This window comes from Monodon monoceros, unplaced genomic scaffold (genome assembly GCF_005190385.1).
Source record: "Monodon monoceros isolate NGI ecotype Baffin Bay Population unplaced genomic scaffold, NGI_Narwhal_1 Super_Scaffold_12, whole genome shotgun sequence".
NCBI lineage: Eukaryota > Metazoa > Chordata > Mammalia > Artiodactyla > Monodontidae > Monodon > Monodon monoceros.
This window is the reverse complement of record NW_021703768.1, coordinates 162886006-162904179: the sequence shown is the minus strand read 5'-3', so window position 1 is coordinate 162904179 and position 18174 is coordinate 162886006. Positions and strand designations below refer to the sequence as shown.

Sequence of the window (18174 nt, the reverse complement as noted above, 5' to 3'; positions counted from 1 at the left end):
CTGCGCTGTAACCTAATTAGGAAAGAGCAGTGGATTTTTTTACTGTGTTTGTTTTTATTTTGTTCTGGGTTTTTTTCCTTTTTTTTCCTCTTTTCTTTTTTCATTTTGCAAGGTTTTTTAAAAAAATTTATTGGAGTATAGTTGATTTACAATGTTGTGTTAGTTTCAGGTGTACAGCAAAGTGATTCAGTTATACATATGCATACATTCATTCTTTTTCAGATTCATTTCTCATACAGGTTATCACAGAATATTGAGTAGAGTTCCCTGTGCTATACAGTAGGTCCTTGTTGGTTATCTACCTTATTATATATAGTAGTGTGTGTATGTAATCCCAAGTTCCTGATTGATCCCTCCCTATTTTTTTTTTTTTTTTTTTTTTGCGGTACACGGGCCTCTCACTGTCGTGCCCTCTCCCGTTGCGGAGCACAGGCTCCGGACGCGCAGGCTCAGCGGCCATGGCTCACGGGCCCAGCCGCTCCGCGGCATGTGGGATCCTCCCAGACCGGGACATGAACCCGTGTCCCCTGCATCGGCAGGCGGACTCTCAACCACTGCGCCACCAGGGAAGCCCCCCTATTTCTTTTTATTTTATTTGTGTGTGTGTTTTAATTGAAGTATAGTTGATTTACAATATCATATTAGTTTAAGGTGTACAGCACAGTGGTTCAGTTATGATATATATATACACACACACACACACACACACACATTATTCTTCAGATTCTTTTCCCTTATAGGTTACTACATAATATTGAATATATTCTCTGTGTTATACAGTAGGTCCTTGTTGGTTATAGTAAAGTGCAGTTTTAACTGTATCTCATAGATGTGCAAACCGAGATCCAGGGAGGGGAAGCCAGGTGCCCAAGGCCATCCAGCTGGCTGCTTGCATACCCAGGACTTGAGCCCAAGCCGTAGGGTCCAGAGCCCATGCACTCAACCAGCACACACACGAACAACAACAGAAACAATACTGTTACCAGCTTTGTGCCAGGCTCTGCAGTGGGACTTTCCCTTGGGTTGCCCCTGCTCTGAAGATCATGGTGGAAATTCAGGGATGGGAAGCCCATGAACCTCAGCACAGTTAAGGGATCGGCAAATAGTCCCTGGCAGTAATGGGATCTCATCACATTACCATTTACACTCAGGACTTTCTCAAATGTCAGCTCCTTCTCTGATCTCCCTGCCTCACAGCCCCCCATTTATTCTCCAACACACACACACACACACACACACACACACACACACACACACACGCCTCACAGCTTGTGGGATCCTAGTTCCCTGACCAAGGATGGAACCTGGGCCCTCAGCAGTGAAAGCGTGGAGTCCTAACCACTGGACCGCCAGGGAATTCTCAAGGGTCACCTTATTTTTTTTGGTTTTCAAGTTGCATACCTCTCGCCCTCCCTAGGAGGAGAGCAGTGGAGTGGCTTTGTCTGCGTCACCATCCATAGTGTCCCAGGAGCGCTCAATAAATATTCACTCACTGAATGAACCATCATCACCATAATGAAAACGGCTTCCATATATCCAGTCTAGCACACAGTAAGTGCTCAATAAGTGTTGGTTGAGTGAATAATATAATAATTATAGTCATACTAATGATGACCATTTATCTTTTCAACATTCTATCAACATCCTAATGTCACATAGTAGGACCTTATAAATACGTTGGGAATGAATAAGAGTAACATCAGGGGAGGGAATTCCCTGGTGGTCCAGTGGTTAGGACTCCACACTGTCACTGCTGAGGGCCCGGATTCGATCCCTGGTCAGGGAACTAAGATCCCACAAGCTGCGTGGCGCAGCCAAAAAAAACAAAAAAAAAGAGCTAACATTAGGGGATAAAGATGTGGTACATATATGCAATGGAATACCACTCAGCTATAAAAAAAGAATGAAATAATGCCATTTGCAGCAACATGGATGAATCTAGAGATTATCATACTAAGTGAAATAAGTCAGACAAAGACAAATATCATATGATATCACATGTGGAATCTAAAATATGACACAAATGAATTTATCTACAAAACAGAAACAGACTCACAGACACATAGAACAGACTTGTGGTTGCAAGGGGAAGGGGGGTGGGAGAGGGATGGACTGGGAGTTTGGGATTAGCAGAAGCAAACTATTATATATAGTATGGATAAACAACAAGGTCCTGGCCTTCCCTGGTGGTGCAGTGGTTAAGAATCTGCCTGCCAATGCAGGGGACATGGGTTCAGAGCCCTGGTCCAGGAAGATCCCACATGCCGCGAAGCAACTAAGCCCATGTGCCACAACTACTGAGGCTGCGCTCTAGAGCCCGTAAGCCACAACTACTGAAGCCTGCGCGCCTAGAGCCCAAGTTCTGCAACAAGAGAAGCCACCGCAATGAGAAGCCCACGCACCGCAACGAAGAGTAGCCCTGGCTCACTGCAACTAGAGAAAGCCTGCGCCCAGCAATGAAGACCCAATGCAGCCAAAAATACAATTAATTAATTAAAGAAAACCAAGGTCCTACTGTATAGCACAGGGAACTATATTCAATATCCTGTGATAAACCCATAATGGAAAAGAATATGAAAAAGAATGTATATATATGTATAACTGAATCACTTTGCTGTACAGCAGAAATTAACACATTGTAAATCAACTATACTTCAATAAAATAAATTTTATTTTATTTATGTATTTATTTATTTTTGGCCACGCCCTGTGACTTGTGGGATCTTAGTTCCCTGACTAAGGATCGAACCCACACCCTTGGCAGTGAAAGCATGGAGTCTTAACCACTGGACTTCCAGGGAATTCCCTAATAAAATAAATTAAAAAAAAAAAAGAGTAACATTAGAGTGTTGGTCAACAGATGAATGGATAAAGAAGATGTAGTATATATACACAATGGAATACTACTCAGCTGTAAAAAAGAACAAAATTTTGCTATTTGCAGCAACATGGATGGACTTGGAGGGCATTATGTTAAGTGAAATAAGTCAGACAGAGAATGACAAATACTGTATTATATCACTTATATGTGGAATCTAAAAATTACGACAAACCAGTGAACACAACAAAAAAGAACCAGACTCACAGATATAGAGGATAAACTAATGGTTACCAGTGGCAGGGGGAGGGGCAATATAGGGATGGGGGGTGAGGCACAAACTATTAGGTGTCAGATAGGCTACAGCATGTATTGTACAACACGGGGAATATAGCCAATATTTTGTAACAATTGCCAATGGAGTGTGACCTTTAAAAACGGTACAAAAAATTTTTTAATTAAAAAAAATTGAAAGAGTAACATTAGGAATAACAATAAAAGCAGCTACTTGGGGAATTCCCTGGTGGTCCAGTGATTAAGGCTCTGCGCTTCAAGAGTAGCCCCCGCTCACCACAACTAGAGAAAGCCCGCGCGCAGCAACAAAGACCCAACGCAGCCAAAAATAAATAAAAATAAAATAAATTTAAAAAAAAAAAGACTCTGAGCTTCCACGGCAGGGGCCACACTTGTTTGATCCCTGGTCGGGGAAGTAAGATCCCACATGGCTGTGGCCAAAAAAAAAAAAAAAAAAGGCAGCTACATTTGTCCTGCTAAGAGTGTAACTCATAGTTCCTGTCACTGAGTGAAAGAATAAATTATTTAGTAAATATTTATGGTAATAATTAATTAATTAGACACATATTGAGCACCCAGCACTGGGCCCTGGGGACACAGACATGAAAAGGACAAAGTCCCTGCTCTATTCGGGTGCACATGCATGTGGAAGTGACAAAAGAAACAAGATGAGTGGATGGGGACTTCCCTGGTGGCACAATGGTCAAGAATCCGCCTGCCAGTGCAGGGGACATGGGTTCAGAGCCCTGGTCCAGGAAGATCCCACATGCCGCGGAGCAACTAAGCCCGTGCGCCACAACTACTGAGCCTGCACTCGAGAGCCCGCGTGCCACAACTACTGAAGCCCACGCGCCTAGAGCCCATGCTCCGCAACAAGAGAAGCCACCGCAACGAGAAGCCCGTGCACCGCACTGAAGAGTAGCCCCTGCTCACCGCAACTAGAGAAAGCTTGCGCACAGCAACGAACGAAGACTCAACGCAGCCAAAACAATAAAATAAAATTAAAAATTAATCAATTAATTAAAAAAAAAGATGAGTGGATGGGTGGATGGATGAATGGTTGATTGGTTGGATGGATAGATGAATAGATGGATGAATGGATGGGTGGATGGTTGGTTGGATGCATAGTTGGTTGGTCTGGGGTCCCCACCCATCAGCCCTCCAGGGCGCAAAGGGAAAGTGAGGCGGGGCAGCTGTCCCATCCGAAGCTCCGCCCCTCCCCGCCCCCGCAGCGTCTTCTCGTCGGCAGACTGCGCCGCTCACCTGGTGGCCTCCCCTTTAAGACGCGCTCACCTGGGTGCTCACCTGCGCGCGGGCGCTTCCGCAGGAAGAAGGAAGCGGCGCCACCGTCGCCTCCCGGCCCTCCCTCCCCACCAGCCAGGTCCGCCGGCCGCCACCATGTCCGCCTCAGCTGTCTTCATCCTCGATGTCAAGGGCAAGGTGAGTCTGGGCGCAGGGAGTGGGGAACGGACAGGTGAGGCTGCACCCTCCCGGACCCCGAGGCGGCCCCTCCTTGCAGGCAGCGAGGCCCCGGAAAGCTCTGGGGGCGTGGGGACACCCCTCCCCCAATCCCTGGGAGTCCCGCGTCGAATCCCACCTCCACTGTTCACTAGCCGCGTGTCTGAGGCAAGGGGCTTCTCCTCTCTGAGCCTCAGTCTCCCTGTCCGTACAAATGGGAATAACAGAAGTCCCCACCCAAGAAGAACGAATACAACCTTATGCGTGTATACCACCTAGCGCAGTAGCCCTGCTGCAAACATTAGGCGTTCAGCCAATTGAAATTATTATTTCTGTCGCCATCATCATCCACAGTACTAATATTTGGGAAAGACAGCAGGGGCCGGAGAGCCTAATTCCCCTTTGGGGCTGTCTTGTCCCTTTCTGGTGCCCCCTCCCATTCATCTTGTCATTCGGTAGCCATAATAACAGTGGCGGTGAAAATAATATTTCTGATAATAATCATAGTGGGAGCTAAGGTGTGTGAGGACCTGCGGGTGCCCTCTCTGTTCTAAACACTGGACTAAACAACCTCACCAAGTAGGTATTGTTATTGCTGCTTGCCAGGCAGAGCTATATGGACTATGAGAGATGTATGAGAGATATATGGATATAATTGTTTCTTTTCTTTTTTTCTCTCTTTCTTTCCTTTCATCGTCCCTACCTCACCGATTTGGTACCTATGGAGCCTGGCTTGAGAGCAGGAATTCTGGAGCTGGGGCATCTTCGTTCAATTCCCAGCTTCCTCACTGACTATGGGCGTGGTTCATACCTCAGTTTCCTCATCTGTAAAATGGAGATACCACCTACCTCATAGGGTTGTGGTGACAGCAGAATAAATTAGCAAACAACCAGGCTTTAGTAGATGTCAGTGAGGGCTCTAGACGCTCTAGCTGTCATTATCCCGTGCCCATTTTGCAGAGGAGGAAACTGAGATGCAGAGAGGCAGAGCCTTGCCCATGCCCCCTCAGCCAGCAAGTAGGGTCAGAGCTCGGCACTCTGATGCCCCCGGGCGGACAGTCCCTGGATCCCAGCAGTGACCAGACCTTCTCTTCCCACCCTTAGCCCTTGATCAGCCGCAACTACAAGGGCGATGTGGCCATGAGTGAGATTGAGCACTTCATGCCTCTGCTCATGCAGCGGGAGGAGGAGGGCGCCCTGGCCCCACTGATGAGTCACGGCCGGGTCCACTTCCTGTGGATCAAATACAGCAACCTCTACTGTATCCGGGGCCACGGGAGGATCCCTGGGGGCCCGGAGTGGTGGGCAGGGACAAGAGGTGCACAAGACAGCAGTGGCTCAGGCTGGAGGGTGAGGGTTCAGGGTCTGTGCTCCATTGGAACCCTTCAAAACGGCACATTTTCCTTAACCTCGCTGCCTGCAGTGGTGGCCACCACACTGAAGAACGCCAACGCCTCCCTCGTGTACTCGTTCCTCTACAAGACAGTGGAGGTAGGTCCTGGCCTTCCATTGGCCGGCTGGTCTGTCTGTCTACCTGTCTTGCCCACCTCTTTCGGAATCCATCTCTCCTAGGAAGATTTCCCTGGGGGTGTCACCATCAAAGCCCCATCGCTCTGTGTTCTCATTAGCTGCTGTGGGATCATCTCTCCCTATAGGGTAGGAACCAAGGAGGTCTCCGGTGCTCAAAACTGAACCAGAGGGAACTGGGTTCCAGACCCAGCTCCCCCACTTCCCGGCTGTGTGACCTTGAACAAGTCACTTCTCTCTGTGCCTCTCAACTGGGTTTAGTCCTGCCGCAGGGTTGTTGTACAAATTAATCAAATTTGTACCTCTAAAGTGCCTAAAACAGTGCTCAGTATACAGTAAGTGCTCAATAAAGGGTTGGTATTATTGTTAGCATTACCACTAATGTTGTATCATACTATCATATGGTAATTTATTGAGCCCTTACTATATGCCATTCTCAATGACTGAGAAAGTGCTCAGTAAATACTTTTTTTTTTCCTTTGGCCGCCGTGTGGCTTATGGGATCTTAGTTCCCGACCAGGGATCAAACCCACACCCTCAGCAGTGAAAGCACAGAGTCCTGGACTTCCCTGGCCATCCAGTGGTTAAGACTCCATGCTTCCACTGCAGGGCACACGGGTTCGATCCCTGGTCAGGGACCTAAGATCCTGCATACCGCACGGTGCAGCCAAAAAAAATTCCTAGTAAATATACTATACTTCGACAAACAAGAGATCTGTATTGATTTGTCTCCTCTCTGCCAGGCAGAGGTGGGGACACAGCTGTGCATAAGACAGGCACTGTCCCTGCCTATGCTGAGGAGTTAAAGAGCAAGAAGGAGGGACTTCCCTGGTGGCGCAGTGGTTAAGAATCTGCCTGCCAATGCAGGGGACACAGGTTCAAGCCCTGGTCCGGGAATATCCCACATGCCACAGAGCAACTAAGGCTGTGCGCCACAACTACTGAAGCCCTCACGTTCTAGGGCCCATGCTCCGCAACAAGAGAAGCCACTACAAAGAGAAGCCCATGCACCACAACAAAGAATAGCCCCCGCTCCTACTCGCCGCAACTGGAGAAAGCCCATGTGCAGCAACAAAGACCCCCCCCCAAAAAATAAATAAATATGTATATAAAAAAATAAAGGGCAAGAAGGAGATTCAAAGGGACATTGTGATAACCAGTCACTGGGGTGCTAGTCTCACCCTGATACTCACAGGGGTCAAGGGATAGTGGTGGCTTCACTGAGGAGCTGAGGCCTGTCACAAGGAGGCTGCCGTGAGGAGAGTGTCCTAAGCAGTGGGCATAGCATGTGCAAAGGCCCTGAGATGGGAACAGAAAAAAGGCCAGAGAGGCTGGAGCAGGATGAAGGATGAGGTTTCCAATGCTGGGTGACTGACAGGTTCTCTGCTGTGGTGATACCTATTAATCCCAGGGACTCCCATCTTGGGGTCCCCCAAGTCCCAAGGGCCCCTGGATAGAATTCAGGGAGTCCATAAACTGAGACGTATTCCTGTGTAACAGTTTTCCTTTGCCATCTTGTGTTTCTTTTTGTTTGTTTTTTTTGTTTTTTGCTGCGCGTTGCATCTTGGCTTGTGAGATCTTAGTTCCCTAACCAGGGATGAAACCTGGGCCCTTGGCAGTGAAAGTGCAGAGTCCTAACCACTGGACCACCAGGGAATTCCCATCTTGTGTATTTTATTTCATGCATTTACAAACCTTGTTCTGAGGTGGGTCCATTCCAGGAGGGCAGAGACCCTGTTGGCTTTGTTCACCATTAATATACTGACAGTATATTGTCAGTATATATAAGCAACTAACAGTAGTTGCTTGTTGGGTGGCTGGCTGGGTGAGTGGGGACTCAGCCCACAGCTACACCAGCCACACCTCTGTGGATGTCGGTCTCCCTGCACCCGCAGGTATTCTCTGAATACTTCAAGGAGCTGGAGGAGGAAAGCATTCGAGACAACTTTGTCATCGTCTACGAGCTGCTGGATGAGCTCATGGACTTCGGCTTCCCACAGACCACGGACAGCAAAATCCTGCAGGAGTGAGTGGGCCCTGGGTCAACCACAGGGTGGGCCATGGGTAGAAGAAAGTTGGGGAGGGCTGGGGAAGTGTCCCTGGGCCTACCTGCTCATCTCCCTGCCCTGCCAGATACATCACGCAGCAGGGCAACAAGCTGGAGACGGGCAAGTCACGAGTGCCACCCACTGTCACCAATGCTGTGTCCTGGCGCTCGGAGGGCATCAAATACAAGAAGAACGAAGTCTTCATCGATGTCATAGAGTCCGTCAACCTGCTGGTGAGCCCCCATACCTCTGCCCCACCCCTGCCATGGCCTTAGGGCAGGAGAGTGGGCCCTATGCCTGTTGAACCCCCCCCCCCCCCCGCCCCGTGTGTCCATCCTCAGGTCAACGCCAACGGCAGTGTCCTGCTGAGTGAGATCGTGGGCACCATCAAGCTCAAGGTGTTTCTGTCAGGAATGCCGGAGCTGAGGCTGGGCCTCAATGACCGCGTGCTCTTCGAGCTCACTGGCCGTAAGTTTCTGGAAGGGGACGCAAGCGGGAGCCTGAGACTTCGTCCCATCAGGGGTGGATGGTACCGAGAGACTTGCAGTCAGTTCTGAAATAGCACTCGCCCGCCCTCTTCTGGTTGTGCCCAGTACTGCATTTGCTGGTTCCTTGAGCAAACAACTGCTTCATTATTGAGTGCCAGGCTCAAGGAGACCGCAGTGAAGAAAAAAATCCCTGCCCTCATGGGTCTGACATTCTAGCGGGAGTAGGGGACAGAACAGCATCATATTTAACAACCTGGCAGCAAGAGCCTGATTCCCGGAGTTCAGATCCTAGCTCCGCTCCTGGCCAGCTGGGTGACCCTGGGCAAGTTACTCATCCACTCCGGGCCTCAGTTTCCTCATCTGTTAAATGGGGGTGATCGTAGCGGTAGAAAGGGAAGACAAGGATAGGGACCATGCCCCGGGCTCCAGGGTCGCCCCAGGCTTCAGGATCACGCTGCTAACTCGGCTCCGAGTTTCAGGGAGTAAGAACAAGTCCGTGGAACTGGAGGATGTGAAATTCCACCAGTGTGTGCGGCTGTCTCGCTTCGACAACGACCGTACCATCTCCTTCATTCCGCCCGACGGTGACTTCGAGCTCATGTCCTACCGCCTCAGCACCCAGGTAAGGCAGGGTCAAGCCCCTGGCAAGGGTTAAGAGTTGACCCCAGAGCCTCGGAGAACTCCCTCTTCCTCTGTCTGTAGGTCAAGCCGCTGATCTGGATTGAATCTGTCATTGAGAAATTCTCCCACAGCCGCGTGGAGATCATGGTCAAGGTGGGCCCTGGGGAATAATTACTCACAATGCTGGATCCGCCCCTTCATACCCGCCCCCCCTCCCCCATCAGTGTAACCTCATCTCCTACCTCCCTCCCTGCCCCTCACTTCCTTCCAGCCACCTGAGTCTTCTGGCTGGTTCTCAAACACGCCAGGCATGGTCCCCGGCTGTCCCCTGGATCATTCTGCCCCCAGCCACCCATATATACACATAGCTTGCTCCTTCACCTCCTTCAGTTCTTTGCTTAAATGTCACCTCCTCAGAGAAGCCCTCCCTGATTTTCCCACCTCCCTTCTTTGCTGTAGTTTTTCCCTTATTACTTACCACCATCTGACACATGATCTGTTTTACTTATTTACTTTCATACACGTATATAAACCATATAGTGTATTTATATGGTTTAAAGATTAATAATAAGCCACACAGCTTATCTGAACGTGTCTGGCTCCACCAGCTCTTCTGAACCCCCACCTGCCCCTCCCCCAATTACTGCTCCTCTTTTGCCTGCAGGTAGCCACAATTTTGAATTTCCTGTAAATAATTTCTTTGCTTTCCTTTATAGTTTTGCCACCTGCATTTATAACCACAAATATTTCATTCTTCTGGTTTCTGACCTTTATATCCATGGACTGGAGCTGTATGACTTTCTGTATAATTTGCTTTGTTCAGGTAACGTGGATTTTTAAGAGGAATCCCAGCAGCCAGAGCTTAGTGCATCCATTTCTGTGGCTGTAGAATATTCCACCGTGAGAATCTTCTGTCCCATCTCTTGCATGGGTTGTTTTCAGTTCCTGGCTACTCTGGTTCACCTTACCATGAATACCCCTGTGCTTGTCTCCCGGTGCCCCAAGCAAGAGCTTCTCCAGAGCATATAGTTAGCCCCATTTACAGATGGGGAAACTGAGGCCCAGAAGAATTAAGATGTCATTCATCTAGGAAGGGAGGGGGCACGTTGAACTTGGGTCTGCCTGGCTCAAGAGTCTGTGTTCTCAGATTTAACTTTGTTCCCCAGTCTTAGAGTCTTCGGGGAGCTGGGTTGTGGAGTGGACGGTCACGGGGCGGGGGTGTTGACATCCCCAGTGTCCCCGTCTCTACAGGCAGGGAAAGTGGAAAGGGCCTTAAAGCTGGTGCCTTCCAGACAGCACACCCCCTGCCTTGTTTTACCTCCAGGTCCTCTGCCCCCAATCCCACCTCTCATATATTCCCCCCCACCACCAAATTCATAAATAAGAGCAGTCATCATAATGCTAGCTACTGCACATGGACACTTAGAGTCCTTGTGTTAAAAGCCAGATCTTAAAAAAGATCTGGCTATAATGTTGTAACTTATCTGTAAGGAGAACATGTGAGGATTGAGAACACAGGCTTGGGTCAAATCCCTGCTGTGCCGGTTATCAACTACGTGACTCGGGCAAAATGCTCTTTCTCTCTGGGCCTCAGTCTCCTCATCTGTAAAATGGACCTTAGGAATGGCTCCTACTTTAGAGAATTAGTGAGAGGGCTAACTGCTTGGCACAGGGCCCAGAACATGGTAGGGGGTCAGTAAATTTCAGCTTTCAAATGAAAACTCTGTGACGGGCTGAGGACCCTTCAGGCTTTGCAGTCAGAATCTTCGGCTGTGAGTCTTGGCCAGGAGCCTTTACTTTCTTGTCTGTAAAGTGGGCTGAGAGCAGAACCTGCCTTAGGGGCTGCTCAAATGAGGGATCTTTTGAACCAGACAAAGGTGTATGACACTTTCCAAACGGAAGGCACCAAAAGCAGGGCCTCTGGGGGACCTCCCTGGCAGTCCAGTGGTTAAGACTTTGCGCTTCCACTGCAGGGGGCGTGGGTTCCATCCCTGGTCGGGGAACTAAGATCTTGCATGCTCTGCATACAGCCAAAAAACAAAACAAAAAAACAAAATCAGGACCTCTGGAGTCTCTCCTGGGTGTGGACCCCGGCTCTGCCACTTGTTGGCTGTGTGTCTCCAGGCAAATGCTTTAACTTCTCTGTGCCTGTTTCCTCATCTGGAAAATAGGCTGGATTATGGTCCCCACTTCAGGGCTTTTGATGAGCTGGCACATGAAAAGGCCTTGGTGAATATTTGCCTGAATTCCTCATGCCCCATGTTCTCTCCACTGACAGGCTAAGGGGCAGTTTAAGAAGCAGTCGGTGGCCAACAGCGTGGAGATATCTGTGCCGGTACCCAGCGATGCCGACTCCCCACGCTTCAAGACCAGCGTGGGCAGTGCCAAGTACATGCCAGAGAAGAACGTCGTTATCTGGAGTATCAAGTCTTTCCCGGTGAGCACCGGGGATGGGCGGGGGATCTGGGGGACCTACCCCTGCTTCTTGAGGGCAAGGCAGAGAATAAATCAGAGAGCCACCTACGTGTGCACACGGCTATCCTTCAGGGATGATAAAGCTGGAAACCAGACCAGCATAATAGTTAAATTCTCCCAATCCCAGACAGCCTTGGGAATCCCACTTCCTCTCATGGAGCCTCAGTTTGCCCATCTGTAAAATAGGCAATATCATGTTACCCACATCCTTGGGCTGCTGGAGGGAGGATTGGTCTGTCCCTGGGATATTGGTGGGGCTGTTCATCAGGGCCTGGAAAATGGGAGGTGATCATTAGAAGGTCCCTGACCAGGCTTTGCAGTCAGAAGCTTTGGCTGTGAGTCTTGGCCAGGAGCCTTTACTTTCTGGTCTGTAAAACAGGCTGAGAGCAGAGCCTACACCTAGGGGCTGCCATGAGGATTGTCTGGGGTATAGAGGGGCCCCTCAATGTGTCTGATACCTCCATGTGCCCTCAGGGGGGCAAGGAGTACCTGATGCGCGCCCACTTTGGCCTCCCCAGCGTGGAGAAGGAGGAGGTAGAGGGCCGGCCCCCCATCGGAGTCAAGTTTGAGATCCCCTATTTCACCGTCTCCGGGATCCAGGTGAGAGAAGTGGGCAGAGTGGCTCCTCTCCTTGACCTCAGTGGGTTCCCTGCTCTCCTATCTCTTAGCTTGGATCACCTCCGTTCCCTGGCCTGGCATATCTCTCCTTTGCAATCATCCTTGTCTTTTCCTGGAACAGTGTTGCCTTTTCTGCTCTCAGCCTGGGTCCCCTCCCCCTCCCCCTCTTACTTTGCCCTGTGCCTAAACTGTGTTGTGTCTATTCCCTTATACTGAGCCATCTTTCCCACTGTCCTGGACCACCTCTCCCCTAACCACCCCCCCACACTGTCCTTGCCATATCTTTGCCCTGAGCCATGTTACTTCATTTCTCCCAGCCTGTGCTTTTTTTTTTTTTTTTTTTTTAATATTTATTTATTTATTTGGTTGCACTGGGTCTTAGTTGCGGCAGGCGGGCTCCTTAGTTGTGGCATGCGAACTCTTAGTTGCAGCATGCATGTGGGATCAAGTTCCCTGACCAGGGATCGAACCCTGGGTCCCCTGCATTGGGAGCTCAGAGTCTTAACCACTGTGCCACCAGGGAAGTCCCCAAGCCTGTGATTTCTTATTCCCCGAAGTTGTGTTATATATTTTCCCCTGGCCCCAGCCAGCTCTCTCCCCCTAGCCTGGGCCACCTCCTTTCATCCCTTTTCAGGTCCGATACATGAAGATCATCGAGAAGAGTGGTTACCAGGCCCTGCCCTGGGTCCGCTATATCACCCAGAGTGGCGGTAAGGCAGCCCAGCTCCCTGGGATGACGGAGACAAGGAGATGAAAGGGGATGGTCTTAGGGCTTTAATACATCCTGTCTCAGAGGGCTCCAAAACTCAACAGGCCTGGCCCCAAGTCTACCCTGTCTTTGTCAGTGTGCCACCCTGGGCCTCGGTCTGCTTATCTTTAAAGTGGGGACAGTTGCCAGTTCCAGGTTAGTGGTGGTGGGGTTTGGATGAGGGGCCGAACACATAGCACCCTCATCTACTGCCTGGAAGCAGGCTTGTTGCTGTGGTTACGGTCCCCATGTTTGAGCCAGTCCTTAACCTTGTTACATACCTGTAGGGTTGACCATGAGCGCTGGGGAAGGGGCTGGACTTGGGTGGGGGGCCTGTCCCTTTGTCTCCTTTCCCCAGTTCTGAGATGGTCCCTGCTCATTGTTTCCCTGCAGATTATCAACTTCGTACCAGCTAGAAGGGAGAAGAAGTGGGGGCTTGAACATAGGCCGTCCTCTCCCCAGGCCCCGACTGCGAACTCTAGAGAGAGAGAGGGAAGATGGGATGCGTGTGTGTGTGTGGGACGGCAGTCCCTGAATTAGCAGTTTCTTAAGGGCTGGCTGGCTCCCAGCCTTTTCCTTTACCCATAGGCTGGGAGGGATGGTCTCCCTGTCTCCAGGCTCCCGCCCCTCCCCCCTCCCATTTTATATGAAGAAATAGAAAAGGGGCTTGAAGTCCCCCTCATGAGTGCCTTCTTGCAGTGACCTGCCTTAGGAGGTGTGCGGAGCCCAGAGACCCCGCTGGCCCATTCTGAGTTTTAGGATGGCATTAAAAATGAATCTAGCTGCTGTTATGTGTTTCTTGGCTGGCGGCTGGGGAGTGCCAGGGCTGTCCCCTGAAGTGCTGGGATAAGCGTGAGCAACACATATCCATTTCTCATCCCGATTGCCACTCATCTGGGCCCTCGCAGTTGCCCCCACTTTGGTTCCCGGGGCTCTGGGCTTCCCTCCCCCACGACAGCCAGTTACCATCATAGCCGCCAGAGGGCGCCCGTTAACTCCTAAATCAGATCATAGCTCCATTCTTTTTAAAAAGTAAAAGTCAAGCGCTCACAGCAGCCCACAGGCCTGATCAACATTACCCCTCCCCGTCCCCTACCTGCCCTCACCTCCTGCCCCCTCTCTCCCTCTCTCCCTCACTCTTCCTGGACTTACTAGGCGTGCCCCTACCTTAGGGCCTTTACATCTGCAGCGTCTTCACCTGGTATGCTTTCCCCCAGAGATCCCACATGGCTCCTTCCCTCACCTTCAGGTCTCAAATCAAATGTCACCTCCTCAGGGTGGCCCTCTCTGACCTCTCTCTTTCAACGGCCTTCTTTTCCCAAGAGACTATTACTTATCCCGATTTGTCAGCTCCACAGTGTATACCATTCTGAAAATATGTAATTATTGTCTTCTCCAGCCCTAAACGGTAGGCGTCCTGCAGCAGGAGGCACCCAGCTTGCTCTCCACTTGGCCGCCTAGTACACAGTAGGTGCTCCGTAAATGTTTGAAGGTCTCTGTTAAGAGCCTCCGACCGCGACTCTCGCCTCCCAGGCTTACCCACGTGGCACCTGCAGCGTGAACTTTCCTCCACGCCCTTGCACTTGCTGTGCCCCGGCTGGCCCCATCTGAGCCGAATGTGATTCCTTCCTCATCCACCCCATTTCCACGTTTTATTTTCTTCACCGTGCTTAAGACTATCTAAAATTATTTAGTTGCTTGAATGTGCGCTCCCCAGCGCCGGGTTCCTGCACACAGAGAACGGTTCCTGCACACAGAGAGTGAATGAATCAAAGCGCTCAGCACAGTAAGAGCTAATAAATACTTATCGCACGGTAGAACTCCGAACAGGGCGGCCCCAGCCCTGCCTCCCTTTCCCTCGGAGGTGCCGAGGTCCCGGAGCGGCCCGTGCTGCTCTGCTCCTGACCTTTCTCCCCTGGGTCAGTTAAACCGGCCCTCTTTCCCGCCCGCCCGGCGCATTTGAAAAACCGAAAACCCCGCCATTGCCGGCGGTCTACCGGTCGCCGCAGTTCGCCCAATCAGAAGCGGACCCGCCCACGCCCGTGTGCACAGCCTCCCTGGCGACGCGTGGCCATTGGCTGCGCTGGCCGAGTGGGCGGGGCACTATAGGGTCCAGAGCCGGGCAATGCAGCTGGGCTACAACCTAGCTAGTTCTTAAGAAAACGAATCCGCGGCGTTCGGGGGCGGGCCCCTGAGCGCGTTGGCTCCGCCCCCTGGCGGCCGGCTCGGCTGCGGCGTCGGCGTCTGCTCAGAATAGACCCCGCCCGTCGAGGAGGAGGGAGGGTGAGTTGGGGGAGACCCGGCCCCCAAGGGGCGGGCGCCGGGCCGGGCGCTGTGGGCCTCGGAGGGTTGGGCCCGGGCCCACCGGCCGACAGGGGGAGGAGCCGGCCGGGAGGGCGGGGGTCGCGCAGGAGCCCCGGACTGGCGAGTCGGACCAGGAGCCTCGCGCAGGCCGGGGACGCTGTGGGAGGGTTGTTCGGGCCAGCGCCGGTGGGCTCCCCCGCACTGACCGCGTCGGGGTGGGGCGGGGGGCTTCGCAGGCCGCAAATATCGACATGCTGCTGGAGGAGGTCCGCGCCGGCGACCGGCTGAGCGGGGCGGCGGCCCGGGGAGACGTGCAGGAGGTGCGCCGCCTTCTGCACCGCGAGCTGGTGCACCCCGACGCCCTGAACCGCTTTGGCAAGACGGCGCTGCAGGTGAGGCCCGGCCCTCCCGCAGCGAGGGCGAGGCGGGGAGCGGGGCGAGGATCGGGACCCCAGATACCTTCCCTCTTCTCTCCTTGTTCCCGTTGGTAGCCGACTGGGGTCTGTTCCTCCATCGCTGGGCAGACTTGGCTCCCTGATGTCCCCTTTCTTAGGTGGGTGGTGGATGGGGTTAGGTTGGGGGAGGGGAGAACTTTCCATCTTGGGAGTATTCCTCGTTCTATGATTGCGGAGGATTCAGTTTCCCTGGAGAAGTTCGTATTCCTTGGGTGAGGGTTCAGCTTCTTTGGATCCCGGTTTCATGAGGACGGCTCCGGTTTCTTGGAGCTTGCATGGAGGATCCGACCGCAGGAAAAAAGGATTCATGTTTCCAGGGTGTCCCCATTTTCTGGAGGGTTTCTCTGAGAGGCATCCAGTTTCTGGGGGGTCGGGGAATCTCCATTCCCGCGGGATTTTCATATTGGCATATTATTGGGGGGATCCCAATAAGGGAATAGTTACAGATTGCATGGGAGTCCCTCTTCCCTTGGGGACATTTACAAAAGGGGAACCCCATTTCTTGAGAGGGTCAGGTACCTTTGGGAGCATCCTCACTATATGGGAGGGGGAAATTCCTTGGAGATGGAGTTTCAAATTCCCTGGCCATCTCCTTTCCCTTGAGGGGGCTGTTCTCTGAGGTCTGTTTCCTGGCGGGGGTTTCATATTTCCTGATGATTTCCCATCTGTGGAGAGAAGTGTCTCTGGTTCCTTGGGGGAGGGTCTCAGGTTCCTTGAAAGTTTCCATGGGGCTATACCCTAGGGGGAGTGTATTATCCTTGGGGGGGGGGGGGGTGGCCAGTTTTTTGAGGGTCCTTATTCCCAGATCATCTTCTATGGGGTCTCAACAGCTGCCTGGGAGTTTATGTTCCCTGAAGTTTCTCGTTCGCTAGAGGACCTCGTCTCTGGCATTCTGTACTCCTGAATGCCCCTCTCTGCAGTCACCCATTTTCCTGGACCTCCTCCTTCGGAGACCCCCTGACCCTCTACCCCCCGAACAGGTCATGATGTTTGGCAGCCCCACCGTCGCCCTGGAGCTCCTGAAGCAAGGTGCCAGCCCCAACGTCCAGGATGCCTCCGGCACCACTCCAGCCCATGATGCAGCACGCACTGGATTCCTTGACACCCTGAAAGTGTTGGTGGAGCATGGCGCTGATGTCAATGCACCTGATGGCACCGGGGCCCTCCCCATCCATCTGGCAGTGAGAGAGGGCCACACGGCTGTGGTCGGCTTCCTGGCTGCCGAGTCCGATCTTCAACACAGGGACGTCAGGGGGCTCACACCTCTGGAGCTGGCAAGGGGGAGAGGCGCTAAGGATCTCATGGACATACTGCAGTGGCATACGGTGGCACCACTGTGACCTGGGGCCACCCACTCCGGCAGCAGTACCCGGCTGGGTTCTGTGTCAGAAGAGGAGGGAAGAAACACTTTCTCCCTTTCTTCCTCCTGCCCACTGCCGAGGGGCACCAGTTTGTGGCTTGTTGGTGTTTGTTTCTGGGGTGTGTGTGTTTGAGGTACATTTCTCATTTTTTTTTCTCACCCCTTTTGGTGTGTTGGGCAGAGAAGGGCTCCTGCAGGCAACAGCCACCTAAACGGTTCGGTTTCCTCCACGCCCCGACTGCTGGGGCTACAGACGAGTCCCAAGGGCAGAGCGTTTAAAGCCCCAGCCCTAGAGTGAGGTCATCGCTTCCAAGGCTCCTGGAACCTGTCGACCTTGGCTGGCTGTACCCAGAGAGAGACCTCAAGTGTGCACACTGCTTTCCGGCATGGGGGAGGGGGGAGTGTTCCAAATCAATAAAAGGGTAGTATGAGTTCATTCATATTTTGTTGAAAGCTTGGTTTCCAGTCCCTTGTACAGCGTTAAAGAAAAAAAAAAGTCTATTTATTATGATTTATGGAAGAAATTGTTGTGTGTGTAATTTAATGTTTTTACCCATTAAATTAAGACTTGTGCATGATCACAGCGCCGGTGGCTTCTGATTTTTGAGGCTGCGATGGAAAGTCGCGTGTTCAGGATGTTTGTGGGGGTGGGCACCGGGGTCGCGGATCCTGGATGCTTTGGGGGAGGGGAGAGAGTGGTAATTCCCAGGGCGCCACGGTGAGTGAGCTGGGTGGGGCAGCGGTTTGCGCTGTCGGAACGGAAGGGAGGCAGGAAACCGCGAGTGGAGAAAGGGCCCCCAGATGTCAGCTGGGTGCCGGGAGCCCCGGCGGGTGGGGGAGTCGGGTGGGCGGTGGCTGCAGCCTTCCCCGCAGAGGCGTGGCCCATGGGCGGGGACTGCGGTCACAGGGCTAGGGATCCCGGAAGGACCGGGGGCGGATTAGGTGCGGCCCATGAGGTTC

The 18174-nt window shown here is 52.1% G+C and overlaps 2 protein-coding genes across 3 annotated transcripts; both read left to right on the top strand.

Moving 5' to 3' along the window:
• The first annotated feature begins 4432 nt into the window (after positions 1-4432).
• AP1M2 (adaptor related protein complex 1 subunit mu 2) lies at positions 4433-13876 on the top strand. 2 transcript variants are annotated; one of them, XM_029215694.1, is made up of 12 exons: positions 4433-4552; positions 5675-5831; positions 5994-6061; positions 7993-8123; positions 8231-8378; positions 8487-8613; positions 9113-9255; positions 9336-9407; positions 11533-11691; positions 12204-12329; positions 12982-13057; positions 13489-13876. In XM_029215694.1, the coding sequence occupies exons 1-12, from the start codon at positions 4511-4513 to the stop codon at positions 13509-13511; spliced, it is 1272 nt and encodes a 423-aa protein (XP_029071527.1). In that variant the 5' UTR covers positions 4433-4510; the 3' UTR covers positions 13512-13876. The 2 variants fall into 2 exon arrangements, with proteins under 2 accessions (XP_029071527.1, XP_029071528.1); XM_029215695.1 differs by having other exon boundaries at positions 9107-9255; positions 13489-13875.
• Positions 13877-15357: 1481 nt separating this feature from the next.
• On the top strand, positions 15358-17795 carry CDKN2D (cyclin dependent kinase inhibitor 2D). The gene is made up of 2 exons (XM_029217653.1): positions 15358-15791; positions 16835-17795. Exons 1-2 carry the CDS (start codon positions 15651-15653, stop codon positions 17192-17194), a joined length of 501 nt encoding a protein of 166 aa, XP_029073486.1. The 5' UTR covers positions 15358-15650; the 3' UTR covers positions 17195-17795.
• Positions 17796-18174: the final 379 nt, after the last annotated feature.

What these genes read in the sequence shown, in the direction of transcription:
- AP1M2 (XM_029215695.1), top strand. Translation starts at nt 4,511, where the DNA reads ATGTCCGCCTCAGCTGTCTTCATCCTCGATGTCAAGGGCAAG. An exon ending in CAAATACAGCAACCTCTACT is followed by an intron (nt 5,832 to 5,993) that starts GTATCCGGGGCC and finishes CGCTGCCTGCAG; the next exon opens with TGGTGGCCACCACACTGAAG. An exon ending in CTATATCACCCAGAGTGGCG is followed by an intron (nt 13,058 to 13,488) that starts GTAAGGCAGCCC and finishes GTTTCCCTGCAG; the next exon opens with ATTATCAACTTCGTACCAGC.
- CDKN2D (XM_029217653.1), top strand. Translation starts at nt 15,651, where the DNA reads ATGCTGCTGGAGGAGGTCCGCGCCGGCGACCGGCTGAGCGGGGCGGCG. An exon ending in TTGGCAAGACGGCGCTGCAG is followed by an intron (nt 15,792 to 16,834) that starts GTGAGGCCCGGC and finishes CCCCCCGAACAG; the next exon opens with GTCATGATGTTTGGCAGCCC.